Source organism: Odocoileus virginianus, chromosome 1 (genome assembly GCF_023699985.2).
Source record: "Odocoileus virginianus isolate 20LAN1187 ecotype Illinois chromosome 1, Ovbor_1.2, whole genome shotgun sequence".
Taxonomy (NCBI): domain Eukaryota; kingdom Metazoa; phylum Chordata; class Mammalia; order Artiodactyla; family Cervidae; genus Odocoileus; species Odocoileus virginianus.
In genome coordinates, this window is record NC_069674.1 from 1707268 (window position 1) to 1723504 (window position 16237).

Consider the following 16237-nt stretch of genomic DNA (forward strand, 5'->3'; position numbering starts at 1 on the left):
GAGACCAGGAAGGGCATTAGAAAAATCTGTTATGATCGCTGCTTTGTGGTCAAGCTAAGTCCATCTACTTTCAGGGACACTGAAGAAGACCGCCCCCCCCCCCCCCTTCCGCAACTCCAGGCACGCAGAAGGATGGTGGGGTCCTGAGATGCACGGACATCAGCCCTGCAGCCTGAGGTCGGGCAGGAGCTCAGACAACGGCCCACGGCGACCCCCTCCCCAGCGCACGGGGCTCAGTCCTTAGGCTCTCGACACAAGGAATCACACGGCAGGAGAGAGGGCACCCCGTGCATGGCGAAGGGTAACTTCCTATCGCTCATTATCCCACGTGGGAGTGCAGGCTAGAAGACAGATGCCTTTAGAAAGGATGGAAATAAACGGGAGTGGAGCGTCCACAGATAACAGATAACAGTGCAGGTTTGCCTCAGTGATTCCAGGTGACACAGTCACAACGCCATCCTCTTATACAGGGCGCGTCTACAAATTACGGAATCGCACTACTCTAAGGCCGCACACAGACAGACCCGAATGATACAGTAATGTTTACAGTAAACATGGTCTCCGGTGCCCGCTGTGGGCTCCACCCTCCTTCGCAGCACAGACGGGGCCCCAGGCAGGAGCCGGGGTGTCGCCCGAGGCCGCAGAGCTGGGAGGCAGGTCGGGGCTGGCCCCTCTTCTGTGCCTGGCCTTTCTGTGCCTTTCTGTATGAGGCGCGTATGGAAAGTTGTTAAACAGACCAAAAAAAAAAAAAACCCAAACAGGTAAAAACTGGTTAAAGGAAAAGGCAGAAACCACAGTTATTTATTTCTAAAACTCTCTCGCATTTTGGTGACGCCAGGAGGTCCATCCGTTGCTCAGGAGGTGTGAAAACTTGAGCCCGTTTCCTTTCTTTTCTCTGAAGAGATGAGTTTATCTAAATCGTTGTCATAAGGTGGACACACAAACGCTTGCTCTGAATTTCACCTTATCCAATTTTACAAGTTTTATGATGGAGAAGGAAATGGCAACCCACTCCAGTACTCTTGCCTGGAGAACCCCATGGACGCAGGAGCCTGGTGGGCTACAGTCCCTGGGGTCGCAAAGAGTTGGACACGACTGAGCGACTTCTCTTTCTTTTATGAGGTGACTAGAAAAGGAAATCTTAAAGTATTTACCATCCGGGTTAGAGAGCCAGTTTACGGGGCCGGCATCCCACCGTTTAAAAGAGCCCAAAGCTGAAGCCCGGCTCAGGGTGTCACGGGCCCCCCGCAGGCGCCGCGAGCTGCGGGCAGGGGAGCCGCCGGCGGCGTCGGGGTCACACCCACCTTGGCTTCAAAGAACTTCCTCCTCAGCTTGGCATCTGTGGGCGGCACCGTCCTCCTCAGGTCCCGGTACCACCTCCTGACCACGTGTCCGCGCCAGGACGCCTGGATCCTAGGGCACAGGGCACCGTCAGCCCCGGGCCACAGGGAAGACCCCCACCGCGCAGCCCCCGGAGCGCGCCCGGGGCAGGCCTGCTCCCGCGCGGCTGGGACACGTCCCGGGGCTCGGCCGCTCACCTGGTCGCACACTTGATTTTGAAGAGTCGGGCCCCATCGCAGATCACCCGGGTTTGGTACTGGTTCTTTCTACAGAGAGGACACGTTTTTTTATTTGTGAACTTTTCAAAAGCCTGAAGGCAAGCCTGAAGGAAAACATTTCACTTGAAATTTCACGAGTAATTACGCAGAAACAACACGTTTTACTTCTCATGTAATTATAGTGTTCTTTTTCTCACATAATTATGAGACTTAGTCCAATTTAGATTATGAAGGGAAGAAGTTTCATCAGACGTTAACACCTTCCTCATGAAAAATGATATTTTACAAGAATGTACATGCAGGCACATCAAACATTTCTGAGCACCCCTGTGTGAAGGTGGATGGTCCCTGCGTTCAGGAGACCGGGTAGTGAACTCGGCGGGAGCGGGTGCTCGCCCACGCTGGCGGTCGTCACTAACCACACTCTCTGTAGGGACATTTGCGGCTCTAACGCCATGGAGAATTCACAATTCTCAAAACAGGATGAGTCCTACTCTAGTCTAAAATCATAGGGATAAAATAAATGGCTCTTTTCAGGAGCCGGAAAGTGAGAGAGGGCTTCCCTGGTTGCTCAGTGGTAAAGAATCTGCCTGCCAACACATGTTCGATCCCTGGGTGGGGAAGATCCCCTGGAGGAGGAAATGGCAACCCACTCCAGTATCCATGTCTGGAAAATTCCATGGACAGAGGAGTCTGGTGGGCCACAGTCCACGGGGTCGAAAAGAGTTGTACCCGACTGAGGGACTAAACAGCAAAGTGAGAGACGGCCCCAACCCTCTGAGTTGGGAGGGTGCCGTGTGCCCCTGGGGGCGCGGGGCGGGCAGGGGCTCCTCACCCTGTGGAACACGTGGGAGCAGGAGAGCAGCACCTGTTCAGAGAAGACAAACGGGGTTTGAAGTTTAAATCAGTTTAAAGGAGAAGCAGCATAAATGCATTAATTAAAAGTTCTGACTCTTTAAAAGGTAAGCTGTGTTGCTTCTTTGAAAAAGTTAAGAAGCAGATTTAACAACCTTGATATTTACAATATTTGGAGTTAAAGTTTAGCATGGCACGGGTATATAATCTCAACAAGAGAAACTTAACAACAATCTGAAACATCAAACAAACACGTGAAGTTTGCTACAGAACAAGTGTATATTTAAAAATGAGATGATTATAAAAGAGAAATATTTCTGGGCAGATTCTATTCTGAGCACAGCTGGCAGGGACCCAGGCTGGGGGCGGGGTGCAGAGGACAGAAAGCAAACACCTTTTCTTAGGACTCTGTTCAACTCAACTGCACTCTCTAATGAGCAGTAAATCCCAGAGACACATGAATTACCTTTCTCCTTTAAACGCAGGGCAAGCGTGGTTGCCAGAAAATTCCACCTTTCTGTGGCCCAAATTCCCACTGAATAATGGTATTCCATTGTTGTTCAGTCGCTCAGTTGTGCCCATTCATGACCCTAAGAACTGCAGCACGCCAGGCTCCCCTGTCCCTCACTGTCTCCTGGAGTTTGCTCAGACTCATGTCCATTGAGTCAGTGATGCTATGATATTCTGGGGTGAGATGTTATATGCAGACTGTCTAAAGATACTCTGGGCTGGGACAACGGAGCTTAGACTGAATGAAAAGAAAGGCCGTTGGTTCTTCTGGAAGGAAGGAGCAGGGAAGGGTGAGACCAGGCCAGCCAGCATGCAGTCCACTCCCCTGCTCCACATTTCTGAATTCTCTCTGACGGTGCTGGGCTGGAGGGGGTCGCAGAAAATAAACTTCCCCAGGAGTGAATGTTCCAAGGCATGGAAGGCATGGAAGCCCCATGCCTTCCCTGGGCCACTTGGTCTGGGGGAAACCTCCCAGTTTTAAAGTAATCATCCCCTCACCCCACCATCATGCCTTTATTCAGTCTATACTTTTCTTCTTAATGGGACGAATGGAAGAAATAGCACAATAAACACAACTCAGAAGTTCTAAAACCAATCCTTGAAACTTACTGCCACCAAGAAGCCTAAATTGCAAAAACTCATTAATGTGGGTCCTTTTAAATTATCACCGTTTAAGCTTGCTTCTTGGAAGAAAAGCTATGACAAACCCAGATAGCATATTAAAAAGCAGAGACATTACTTTGTCAACAAAGGTCCATCTAGTCTAGCTCAAAATTCTCCAACCACACTTCAACAGTACATGAATCGTGAACTTCCAGATGTTCAAGCTTGATTTAGAAAAGGCAGAGGAACCAGAGATCAAATTGCCAACATCCGTTGGATTACACAAAAAACAAGAGAGTTCCAGAAAAAACATCCACTTCTGCTTTATTGACTATGCCAAAACATTTGACTGTGTGGATCACAACAAACTGTGGAAAATTCTTAAAGAGATGGGAATACCAGACCACCTGACCTCCCTCCTGAGAAATCTGCATTCAGGTCAAGAAGCAAGTTAGAACCAGACATGGAACAACAGACTGGTTCCAAATTAGGAAAGCAGTACATCAAGGCTGTATATTGTCACCCTGATTATTTAACTTATATGCAGAGTACATCATGAGAAATGCTAGGCTGGATGAAGCACAAGCTGGAATTAAGATTGCCGGGAGAAATATCAATAACCTCAGATATGCAGATGACACCACCGTTATGACAGAAAGTGAAGAAGAACTAAAAAGCCTCTTGATGACAGTGAAAGAGGAGAGTGAAAAAGTTGGCTTAAAACTCAACATTCACAAAACTAAGATCATGGCATCTGGTCCCACCACTTTATGGCAAATAGGTGGGGAAACAATGGAAACAGTGAGAGATTTAATTTTTGGGGGCTCCAAAATCACTGCAGATGGTGAGTGAAGCCATGAAATTAAAAGATGCTTGTTCCTTAAAGATTAAAAAGCTAATTAAAGATTAAAAGAAAAACTATGACTAACTTACACAGCATATTAAAAAGCAGAGACATTACTTTGCCAACAAAGGTCCATCTAGTAAAAGCTATGGTTTTTCCAGTAGTCATGTATGGATGTGAGAGCTGGACTATAAAGAAAGCTGAGCGCCGAAGAGTTGATGCCTTTGAACTGTGATGTTGGAGAAGACTCTTGAGAGTCCCTTGGAATGCAAGGAGATCCAACCAGTCAATCCTAAAAGAAGTCAGTCCTGAATATTCATTTGAAGGACTGATGCTGAAGCTGAAACTCCAATACTTTGGCCACCTGATGGGAAGAACAGACTCATTGGAAAAGACTCTGATGCTGGGAGAAGATTGAAGGCAGGAGGAGGAGGAGGAGAAGGGGACAACAGAGGATGAGATGGTTGGATGGCATCACTGATGCAATGGACATGAGTCTGAGCACGCTCTGGGGGTTGGTGATGCACAGGGAGGCCTGGCTTGCTGCAGTCCATGGGGTCACAAAGAGTCAGACATGACTGAGCAACTGAACTGAACTCTGTATATTTAAAATATACTATTAAATGTTCATAAATAGTTGTTATTGGCAAACATTCTCTGAGATAAGAAAACTGAATGACTCAGTGGTAGTAAACACACTGAAAGTGTCCTAGAAGTCAGGGTTGGACCCCAGCCCTGCTCAGTACACGTCCTGAGGCAACCTGCCATGAATCATGGGAATTGTTTATTTCCTCATCTGTAAGGGATATAAAGCCCACCTCAGAGACACATGAGCTGAACTGATCAAATGTCGGGAAAATGCTGACTAAGGAAAAACTGGGCTTCCCAGGTGGCTCAGTGGTGAAGAATGTGCCTGCCAATTCAAGAGACTGGGATCCAATCCCTGGGTGAGGAAGATCCCCTGGAGGAGGAAATGGCAACCAACTCCAGTATTCTTGCCTAGAGAATCCCATGGACAGAGATGTCTGATGGGCTACAGTCTGTGGGGTTGCAAAGAGTCAGACATGACTTAATAACTGAACAACAACAAAGGAAAAAGCTAAACCTGACAACTAAAACTTGAAATGCAAAAGACACACGTGTCTATATCTGTAACCAAAAATATTACAGTGAGACATTTATAAACAGCAGAAAGGGAGAAATGCTGGATGTGTGACATTCCAGTCCCCCTTCAGATACTCAGCTTCAAGATTTCCTTCTTCACATCACCACTGGACCAAGTGTCTGCAGCACAATTAAGGAAGAGGTTGTTGGGGCCAGAAAGACTCCTCTCGGCTTTATTAGCTCATTAACTAAATGGTAAATCGTCCCAGAGCTACTTCCATGCTTTAAGGACCACAATCTTTCTGAAATAACCAACTTCCATGTACACAAGAGATTAGGTCTTGATAGAGAACTAGAACATAATAAGTATGTTTAAAATAATGTGTGAGTTCAAATTAGTAAAGAACAAAAGTTTATGATTGTGAAATAACTCATTAACCATAAAAACTCATTAAAACAAATGAAGTTTGAGAGTTTATGTGTCAGGTTGGTAGATGAAGCCTGGGATTGCTAGGCTGTGAATTCTAAGCCTGCTTTTAAATATATTTGCTGTATTTTCTTTTTTTAAAAGCAAAGTTCCAAGTGCCTCTGTGTAGGAAGCATAATGCTACATATGAGAGAAATTACTCAGGGTGGTCATTAGCTAAAACAACAAAAGATTCTAGAAATAGCAGAGCCCCTTAACTTTCAGGAGATTGAAGTTTAATTAGACAAAGTATGTACAGGAAAAAAAAAAACCTATGACATAGACTGATACTATATTATCTATATTATCATCAGTCTTACTATGGTAAACTTTCATAATAAAGATTGTTATAAGATTTTACTTAAAGATCCTCCCACAGATTCTTTGGAGATATTCAAGCTCAGTTTTCCTTTTAGGATTTCAATTCTTGAAACAACATAAATGATCCCCACTCTTCTGCTCTGTGCAACTTGCCAACTGGGTTCCCCCACCCCCGCTGCGCATGGCCAGTGGAGTGGGAACAGTCCCGTACAAACTCTGTACTTGAGAATTAAGAGCAATCAGTAAATAAGAGTGTTCAGGGAGGGTGTTTAGCTCTTTCTCATATACAAACTTAACTAATGGAAAAGAAAATGTTGAGTCTTTGAGGATCAAATAGGAGGAAGAGACTGGAAGAAAGAAGCGTGGACCCTCTTAATCCCCAGTTCAGAGTCCAGTCACTGGAGAACGCCCCGTAGGCCTGCTTATCTAAGGCTCACGTTAAACACCTGCGGGTGAAGTCCAAACTCCTCTCTGCATATCGGGCACGGCTGCGTGGAGTCTCCCTGCTCCACGGATCTCTGCTTCACTCTGGCCCATTCATCCGCCGACAGTGGCAATGGGGGAGGGTCAAAGAGGCCCAACTTCTGTGCTGAAGTTCAAACAACAGGGAATGTGAGTCCAGTGCGTTTTACAGGGTGGTAACTCATGCATCATTTCAATGACATTATTTTGCAAGTATTAAGGCAAAACACTCACATTACTTACTTCATTCCACTGTACTTAGAATGCTGCTTTTATATGGGTGCACAGAAGTCAAGGAGAATAATCTGGTGTTCTTCAGTCAGTCAGTCATGTCCAACTCCTTGCAGCCCCATGGACTGCAGCATGCCAGGCCTCCCTGTCCATCACCAACGCCCGGAGCTTGCTCAAACTCATGTCCATCGAGTCCGTGATGCCATCCAACCATTTCATCCTCTGTCATCCACTTCTCCTCCTGCCCTCAATCTTTCCCAGCGTTAGGGGCTTTTCCAATGAGTCAGCCCTTTGCATCAAGTGGCCAAAGTATTGGAGCTTCAGCTTCGGCATCAATCCTTCCAGTGAATTTTCAGGGTTGATTTCCTTTAGGATGGATTGGTTGGATCTCCTTGCTGTCCAAGGACTCTCAAGATGAATGATATCTTAGATTTATGTTGTTTTTATTTACAAAGAATTCCACATATCTATTTCATTTTCACAATGATTCTATAAAGCAAGCTGGGCTGATATCCTATTTTACAAATTTTTCACAGGTGTTGGCCAAAGGTCTCCTCATTTCTCAGCTAACTTCTCTCTCAGCCTTCGGCATTGCCTTCCTCCAATTTTGCTTGTTTCTGCTGCCAGTGACCTTTGTAACATGAGCATCAACCCAGTTCTTCCCTTGCTAAAAACTTCTTATGACGTAGTTACTGTTAGGATCAGTCCTTGCCTCAGCCACGTTTGAGGGTCGGCTGCATGTCTACCCTAGTGCAGGCCCAGAGCATCTGTTCCAGCGGAAGCACTCATTCTGGAGAAGGAATTTCGAGGAGCTCGGGAGAGCGGGGGTGGGGGCGTGAGCACAGCTTCCCCACCCCGCCCCCAGGCCACTGAGGCCCACAGGGCCGCCTTCAGGGACAGAGAGTGAAGTGCTAGGTCTACAGAACAAGAACGGGAGGCCTCGACAGGCCCGCTTAGGGTACAAGAAAGAGCTCTCGAAGATGGAAACGTTTTAGTGTCCATTAGAAATACGTGAGTCAACCAAAAGACCGCAGGAGGAAGTTAAGATATCTCAAAGTAGGAAAATACGGTACAGGAGGAGGCAGAAAATAAGGAAACTCAAGGATAAGTCTGACATCTGAAAGACAGGTGTTCCAGAATGAAAAGAAACTGGACAGTAAACAACTTAAAGAAAATAGCCCAAACGTCTCCCAGAAGAGGACACCTGTTTTTAGTCAGAGAGGACCCAGCAAGGGCCGAACCAAAGACTCACACAAGTCCAGTCTCTGTGAAGCTGCAGAGGCAGAAAAAGATCCCCAAGGACCAGGAGCCAGAAGCACATCAGATGCATCCACAGCAACACAGACGCCAGGAAGCAGCCCTTCCAGAATTGTGAGACAAAGCTTTACATGTGAGAATCTCTTATCAGCGACGGTCCACGTCGGGGCAGAACACAGGTGTCTCCTGTCTGCACGCCTGGATGTGGCCTCTCACGCACTCTTTCCCAGAAGTACCTTCTACAACGGCACTGCAGGGTGCAGAAAGCTAAGGGGCAGGAGAGCCTCAGGGCTGCAGTCCACAGGAGGGTGCTGAGCAGAGGCCCAGGGCCACAGCGCCACACCAGGCCCACAGAGCAACTGTCCAGATGCGAGAGGAATGGTGGAAGGTTCTAGAAAGAATGTCTCCATGAAGATAAAATGAAAGGTTACCTATTGTATTTTAATGTACTGAGAGAGTATATTTTTGGAAGACATTCTGGGGGACAGATTTTGGCACTTTTCCTATGAGTTATTACGGCACATTACAAAATTTTATGAATGAAAACAGTGAGATACTGACATAGAAACAGAAGCCCCAAATCATGCACACTCTCCCTCTCCGTCTCTCGAATAAACACGGAAAACTCACTGCCTGCACAACGTGGTGCCACAAGCCAGCTAAGAAAGCATGGCTCATGATTTGAGGGAAGAATCTAACTTTAATCGTTATATGAAATAATGTTCCCCAAATCATTTGCAAAATAAACTGGGCTGAGATCTAAGTGAAATGCAAAACTTCAAAGGTAGTGAAGAAAAGACAGGGACATCTTTGTGATTTCAAGGATGGGTAAGGATGGAAATCCCCCAAATCATAAAGAGGAAAAACTGTTAGACAAAACAGTAGTTGGAGAGAAGAGTGTTCAAATATATGATCAGACACAGACCTGGAGAGGATAGTCTCTGTGGCGAAGTCAACATGGGGTTCAGACAAAGAGGATGCTGAGAACTCCAGCATGTCAGCAAGAAAAGATGGGAACCCAAGAGCGGTATTAGGTTTGGACAACAGTTAAGAGTGTGTGGTACCCCTTCCAGGGTCCGAAACTGGGTTCTTGTCTAACCCTCGGAAATGAATTGCCCGAGGGGACACATGTCTGACAAAGCCAGAGGTTTTATTGGGAAGGGGCACCCGGCTGGAGAGCAGGAGGGCCAGGGAACCCAGGAGAACTGCTCTGCCACGTGGCTTGCCGTCTCGGGTTTGATGGTGATGGGGTTAGTTTCCGGGGTGTCTTACCCAATCCTTCTGACTCAGAGTCCTTCCTGGTGGTGCGGCCCTGTTCAGCCAAGATGGAGGCCAGAGAGGAGGATTCTGGGAGGTGTCGGCCACGTGGCGTCTCCTTTTGACCTTTCCCGCACTCTTCCGGTGGGGAGTGGCTTATTACTTCCGTGTTCCTTTCCAGGACCTCTTGTCATAAAACATCTCAGGCAAATGGTCACTATGGTGCCTGGCCAGGGTGGGCGGTTTCAGTTAGTGTGCTTCCCCTAATAGACCCACCTCACTAGTAGCTAACATACATAATGCTAAGATGTGTTTTTCATTCAGAGGTCCTGAAAGAATGACTCCTTTACTCCAAGTCGGGAGGCTGGTGTAATTTACAGCCTCAGGCGACGGTGCCGAGGCTCCTGGTGGTTTCTGTAAACCGTGAGACGGAAGGCCGTCACTAACCACTGTCTCGTGCTCCAAGCTGCGCACTTCCTGTGCGACACCGCATCTAGGACGGGACTAGCGCTGTGAGCAGTTCCGGGGAGAAGGTCGGAGCTTCCGTCTGGCACTGTGGGGGCCCCGGGCTCCCCTTCACAGGGCAGCTCCCGCCCGCAGGCCTCTGGCTCCTTCTCCACCCGCCAGCCGCCCTCCGCCACCAGGTCCCCAGCAAACCTCCTCTCCCGGCCCAGCATCGGTTTCTCAAAAAATTAAATATAGAATTACCACACGCTCCAGCAATTCCTCTTCTCGGCACATGCCCCAAAGGATGGAAAGCGGAGACTCAAACAGGTATTTGTACAAAAAGCTTCCTGGCAGCACCATTCGCGGTAACTGAAAGAGGAGACAACTCAAGCATCCCCCGACGGAAGGGACAGACGTGCTGTATGCCGGCAAGCAGACGGCGTTCAGGCCTAAACAAGGAGGAGGTTCTGACAGTGCTGCAGCTGTCGGCTCGAACCCTGAAGGCGTTATGCCGAGAGCAGCAAGCCAGACACGAAAGGACAGATACCAAACGACTGATCCAAAGTGGTCAGATTCTCAGAGACTGAGAGGAAACCCGTGGGTGCCGAGGTGGGGAGAGGGGCTGGGCGTGTTTAAGTGGGCAGAGTCTGGGAGGATGAAGACGTTCTGGGGACGGACAGTGGTGATGATTGCTGGGCAGTGGGAGTGCACTCACTGCCACTGAACTACACACCTAAAAATGCTGAAGTGGTAAACTTGATAATTATGTATATTTCATCACAACAAAAGTGTTACACCACAAGCCCGTCTCCTAATCGTCCCCTCCTGTTTTTTCCCCAGTCTCTCCTTCTGCCCCACCCTCGCTCACCAGGCCCCAGCTCATTCTTATTTCAGCAGCTCAAATACCCAAGCTGTCTTGCTTCAGACGCCTGCACATGCCTTTGTCTCCATTAAGAACATTCTTCCTCTGTTCTTTGCAGGGACAAATCCACTTAACCCCGTGAATCTATGGCAGAAGCTAGCTGATGTTTGCCAGCCTCCTCCCGGGTGCATGGCTGGATCTGACCTCCCTAGCAACAAATAAAATAAAAATAAGAAATAAACCTTTTCTATTCCTAAGCTTGCAGCTTACAATAATTTGGACTTGTAAACGCTGTAAAACCATGTAAAGGAGCCTCACGCGCCTTGCACTCAGTCTCTCCAGATGCTAACATGTCATGGGACCTGAGTGCCGTGGTCCCATCCTGCTCGGCCTGTTGATCCAGCGCTCTCGATTCATCTGTCCGCCCTGCTGGGCGTCCTTCTAGTCTCACTGATGCCCTTCTGCTCTGACCCCGATTCCACATGTGCTCAGCTGGCCTGCCCCCTTGGCCCCTCAGGACCTGGCCTAGCACCTTGGTCTTTATTTGCTTCTCTTGACGCATCTGCGGAGCCCCGGCCAGGAACCTCCCTCTGGGTCAGCTGATGTGTCCTCAGAACAGACTGAGAGATGCTTCTCTGGCGGGAATGTCTAGGAGGGGCCTGCACCCTTCTGAGAGCCTGGCCCGACTTCTTCACCTGGTCAAGGTGCCGCTGCTTTCTCTGTGCAGTGAGTACGTCCTTGGGGCAACGCTCTGAGGCTGTGCCCAGATCCGAGTCTCAGCGCCACTCCCCACTACTTCCAGCATCCGGGTACCACTGTCGTCACTGTGGTTGTTGTTCAGTCACTAAGTCATGTCCAACTCTTTGTGACCCCATGAACTGCAGCATGCCAGGATTCCCTGTCCTTCACTTTCTCCAGAGTCTGCTCAAACCCATGTCCATCGAGTCAGTGATGCCATCCAACCAGCTCGTCCTCTGTCATCCCCTTCTCTTCTTGTCCTCAATCTTTCCCAGCATCAGGGTCTTTTCTAATGAGTTGACTCTTCGCATCAGGTGGCCAAAGTATTGGAGCTTCATGTTAGTCCTTCCAATGAATATTCAGGGTGGATTTCCTTTAGGACTGACTGGTTTGATCTCCTTGAAGTCCAAAGGACTCTCAGGAGTCTTCTCCAGAAAAACAGTTTGAAAGCACTGATTCTTTGGCTGCCACCTTCTTTATGGTCCAACTCTCACATCTGTACATGACTGCTGGAAAAACCATAGCTTTGACTATACGGACCTTTGTCAGCAAAGTGATGTGGCTGCTTTTTATCACTATGGTCTTGGCCAGATGCTGATTTCCTATTTCTAGCCCCTATCTACTATATTTAATAGCTGTTAATCGACTGTAAGAAAGAGCTTTTCCTATTATTTATTCAATGGTTTATTTCTATCACTGTAGATTAACGATATTTACTTTATTCTCCTCTTACTTATTCTTGCTCTACTTATCATTACTGGGCTTCCCTTGTGGCTCAGCCGGTAAAGAATCCGCTTGCAATGTGGGAGATCTGGGTTCGATTCCTGGGTTGGGAAGATCCCCTGGAGAAGGGAAAGGCTACCCACTCCAGTATTCTGGCCAGGAGAATTCCATGGACTGTTTAGTCCATTGGGTTGCAAAGAGTCGGACACAACTAAGCAACTTTCATTTATCATTACTGTCTTTAATTTTTGCTCAAACTGTCCCCACCACTGTTTTTCAACTTTAGTACACACATATTTTTCTGTAAGATTGTAAATTAAAAAACTTCTGTACCAGAGAAAATGGTACTATTCATCTCAACTAGATTCTTTAGCTCTAGTAAGTCAAAATAAGAGTGATGAGATCAGCTTACCTAAAGTTAATGGTGGTGGTTTTGGATCAAGAACATATTCTTTTTCTGGATCTTCCACTTTAGGGCCTCCTTGTGTGGTTTTCTTAAGTCCAGTATCTATTAGGGCCTTTGTATTTCTTCTTAGAGATTTGGATCTGTTCTCTGTCTTTTGTACCTTTGTCTTAGAAGAGTCTGCTATTGAAAGATTTTGAAGTTGAAGATCATGTACAATGTGATCTTGTAAAGCCACTGCAGTGACTGCTAAGTTATCCTGTTTGGAGGAATGACCCTAAAAAGTAGGGGAAAAAGCCTTATAGTTACATTATCTAATGGCTCATTTACAAGAAAGCTTACACTTTAATACTCAACCTTGATGGCATACCAGACCAGATCCAGTAGTAAAGAACGCTGCACCTATCGCTACCCAAGTCGGGGGACCAAAGCCCAGTCTCATTTATGTTAATGATACAGTAACATCTTTTCACTTAATTACTAAGGCCTTAATTATAATAAGAATAAATATATTCTGACCTATAAAAGTTGTGCATGCCCGAGCACATTGTTTCACTATAATTAGGCAAAGCTTGTTTCTGTTATACTACAGAGTACCTTGCATTTAAGTGCATGTTTCTTTGGTGAAAACTTATACAAAATAAAACTGCTCTGCAGCTAAGAAATGCTTGCACCAAGCACTACATTGACAGTGCCTCACTGATGCAAGGTTTGCAAACTCTTTTTATACCATCATATAGCTGAGTTAAAACATATGCATGAGTAAAACAACGTCTGTGTTTTAAACAGGATTGTGTACCTTATTTCTTAACATGCTGATTCAGGAGAAGCTGTTGCTTGGCTATATCAAATTATATCATCATTTCATATCCCAGTCCTTTAATTCTTCTACTGTAAAAAAGTCAACAGAAAGTCAGAGTTAGAGTGTGCATAAAACATCTGATGAAGTTTATGGGGAAGAGATAAAATTGAGGGTCTAACTGATGGTGAAGTGACAGGACCGCCTACCACCACAGCCCACGCTCCGTGATCTGGTCTTGGAGGAATTCAAGCCAGTTGCATCTTGATCAAGCCCTGTCCTCAAGCAGTTCTCCAGTGAGTTGGGGGAAACATATTAATGTGAACGAGAACAATCCATTGCTAAATGTAATGATATCTTGCGTGAATACAACAAAATTTCAGACTAAAAGATCAGAGAATGTACATGAAATACTTCTTGAAAAGTCAAAGTGTTAGTTCCTGTGACTTTTTGCAACCTCATGGACTGTAGCCTGCCAGGCTCCTCTGATCATGGGATTTCCCAGGCTAGAATACTCAAGTGGGTTGCCATTTTCCTTCTCCAGGGGATCTTCCTGATCCAGGGATCGAACTTGGGTCTCCTGCATTGCAGGCAGAATCTTTACCATCTGAGCCATCAGGGAATCCTCTTAAAGAAATAATACTAAACCTGGAAATTGAAGGACAGAGAGTGGATGATGAACATGCTGCCCCAAAGCATGAGAAAAGCAAAGGGGCTCCAGAAGTCAGCAGAGGTTTACGTTTCAGAGGAGAAGGGAACAGTGAATGCCCTGGGACGGAGGAGGAATGCCTGTGACTTCCCCCTGCCCAGAGCACAGACTACAGACCATGAGCCAGGTTCCAGGCTTGCTCTGTTTGCAAAATATGTAGCATATCTGAGTCTGCTTGCCCAGCTCAAGACACACACACAGCACTCCCCATGCAGGACTACTGTCAGGATTAAATGACACAGCCCAATTCCCTTCAAAGCTGAAGGAAGAATTTGGAATTGACCCCTGTCAGTTTTTAGACAAGGGTATATCTTATGATTCTTTACCATCTGAGAAGACAAGAGACTAAAATACATTGGGGTGGGGAGAGACAGTACCCTGTTGAAGTCATCTAGGGAGCAGTACTGAGGGCCTGATTGTAAGACAAGAAAGGAAGTAATCCCTAATGTGAGTCTCAGGATGGACACCTACATCCAGTTAGTCCCACAGAATGAACTTCCTAAGGAGAAAGTGTCGAATGAGAAATGTAGAATGAGAAAAGTCAGGGCTTAGCTGCTGCCAAGATCCTCTAGAAGCGAGGTGACCGTTTCCATGGCAACCTCGTTCCCCTTCAATTCTGGCATCAAGAGAGGCATGAAGGAAGTTTCCATCCAATGTTTCATCACAACAGTCTAGGCTGAAGAAATGGCAGAAGACATTTAAAATGCTGAAAGATCACTACCAGAATCTTCTACTTTAAAAACGCCCACAACCTGGCAGATTATAGTTTACATCATCCTAAAAATTGTTTAATAATCACAGCTAACCATCTGCAGTTGACAGTTTTATCTCATGGAAGCCATTGTGATTAACATCAGGATAAGAGCTTTTAAAAACGGTGCCCCTTGTACGTCCTATAGTGTCATTAAATTTCAGCATTAGAAACTATTTTCAAGTATTTAGTTCAACTTCATTTTTTTGAGGTATAGTCCAACTTCACTTTGGGTCGCAAACAGGCGGACACAACTGAGCTCGCACGTTTGCGCGCGCGCACACACATGCTAACTTCATTTTAAAATGAGAAAACATCCAGAGATTACTGACTCCACCGAAATTATATAATTAGTCTGTGGCAATGGTAGGCTTAGAAAGTTAATCCTTAGCCAGTATTTAGAGCTAAAATTAATAGGAATATTCTTTCTTTGTAAATTCCATTGTTAACAATTAGTTAAAAGATGTAGGACTTGGTAACATAAAAACACTACTGTGGTGCCAAAGTAATTAGTTACCAATTTGTCTAAGTGACTTTAAGCTAATTCATAAACACCCTAGTTAAAAACACAGGCATACAAGAGGAACACAATTTTTAAAAGGCAATTGGACACTGTCTTATTACGTTTTATAACTTAGGAATCCCTCGTTTTACGTTTTTGATGAGACTGCACCTAGGTTGGCCAGAAGCACAGAGACAGATGTAATTGAAATCCTCCGGTCCCTGGGTACCAGTGGTTTGACCAAGGCCCCAGGACGCTCGAGCCCCAGGCGCCCCCCTGTCCTGCTCCAGGGAGGGCGAGGCGCTGTAGCACGGTATTTATTGAAGAACATCCGCGCACAGCACACGGGAGGACTCAGCAGTTCACACTGAGTTCAAGGGTCAGCTGTTCACGTGAAGCGTTTCAGTAACGGACAGGTTACGGTTCTCAAGCGCTGACCCTTCAGGCCCTCCCAAGGGATGGCCGCGGAGCAGGTGGGCAGGACAGTGCCCACCGCTTTCGCCTGCAGGGCGCCCCCTCGCCCACCCCTCCCCCGTACCCCACCGGAGACCACACCTGCCGCGCAATCGACCCCACCCGCCGCACGCCCACAGCGGCCGGAGCCCTCCACCGACGCTGCTCGTCGTTGCCTAGCAACCATCGCCGCGCCAGGCTAGCACCAGCGCGCATGCTCTTCAGCGAGCCGCCCCGGGCCGGGAACCGCTTTCCGGAGGCCCGCCGCGGCTCTGCCACACTGCGCATGCTCGCCGGGCCCGTTCCGCTTGCAGCCTCATCACGCATGCTCGCCGGCCCTGCCGAGCGCCCAGTACGCCTGGGCGGGGCTTTCTTATCGCG

The 16237-nt window shown here is 47.0% G+C and overlaps 1 protein-coding gene across 12 annotated transcripts in view; it reads right to left on the minus strand.

Moving 5' to 3' along the window:
- RNF32 (ring finger protein 32) overlaps positions 1-16047 on the minus strand; it is a 35568-nt gene extending 19521 nt beyond the window's left edge. For 2 of the 12 annotated variants that reach the window (XM_070479656.1, XM_070480147.1), the window contains exons 1-7: positions 15959-16047; positions 13442-13533; positions 12652-12919; positions 6709-6851; positions 2395-2427; positions 1539-1663; positions 1305-1413 (exon numbers count right to left, since the gene is read on the minus strand). In XM_070479656.1, the coding sequence (XP_070335757.1) occupies positions 1305-1413; positions 1539-1663; positions 2395-2427; positions 6709-6851; positions 12652-12919; positions 13442-13456 (693 nt within the window). In that variant the 5' untranslated portion in view covers positions 13457-13533; positions 15959-16047. Of the gene's footprint in view, positions 1-624; positions 1141-1304; positions 1414-1538; positions 1664-2394; positions 2428-6708; positions 6852-12651; positions 12920-13441; positions 13534-13650; positions 14090-14621; positions 14827-15525; positions 15919-15958 lie in introns of those variants that run through there. The other 10 variants (XM_070479723.1, XM_070479696.1, XM_070479752.1 and 7 more) reach the window with 10 other exon arrangements.
- Between the last annotated feature and the right edge of the window lie 190 nt (positions 16048-16237).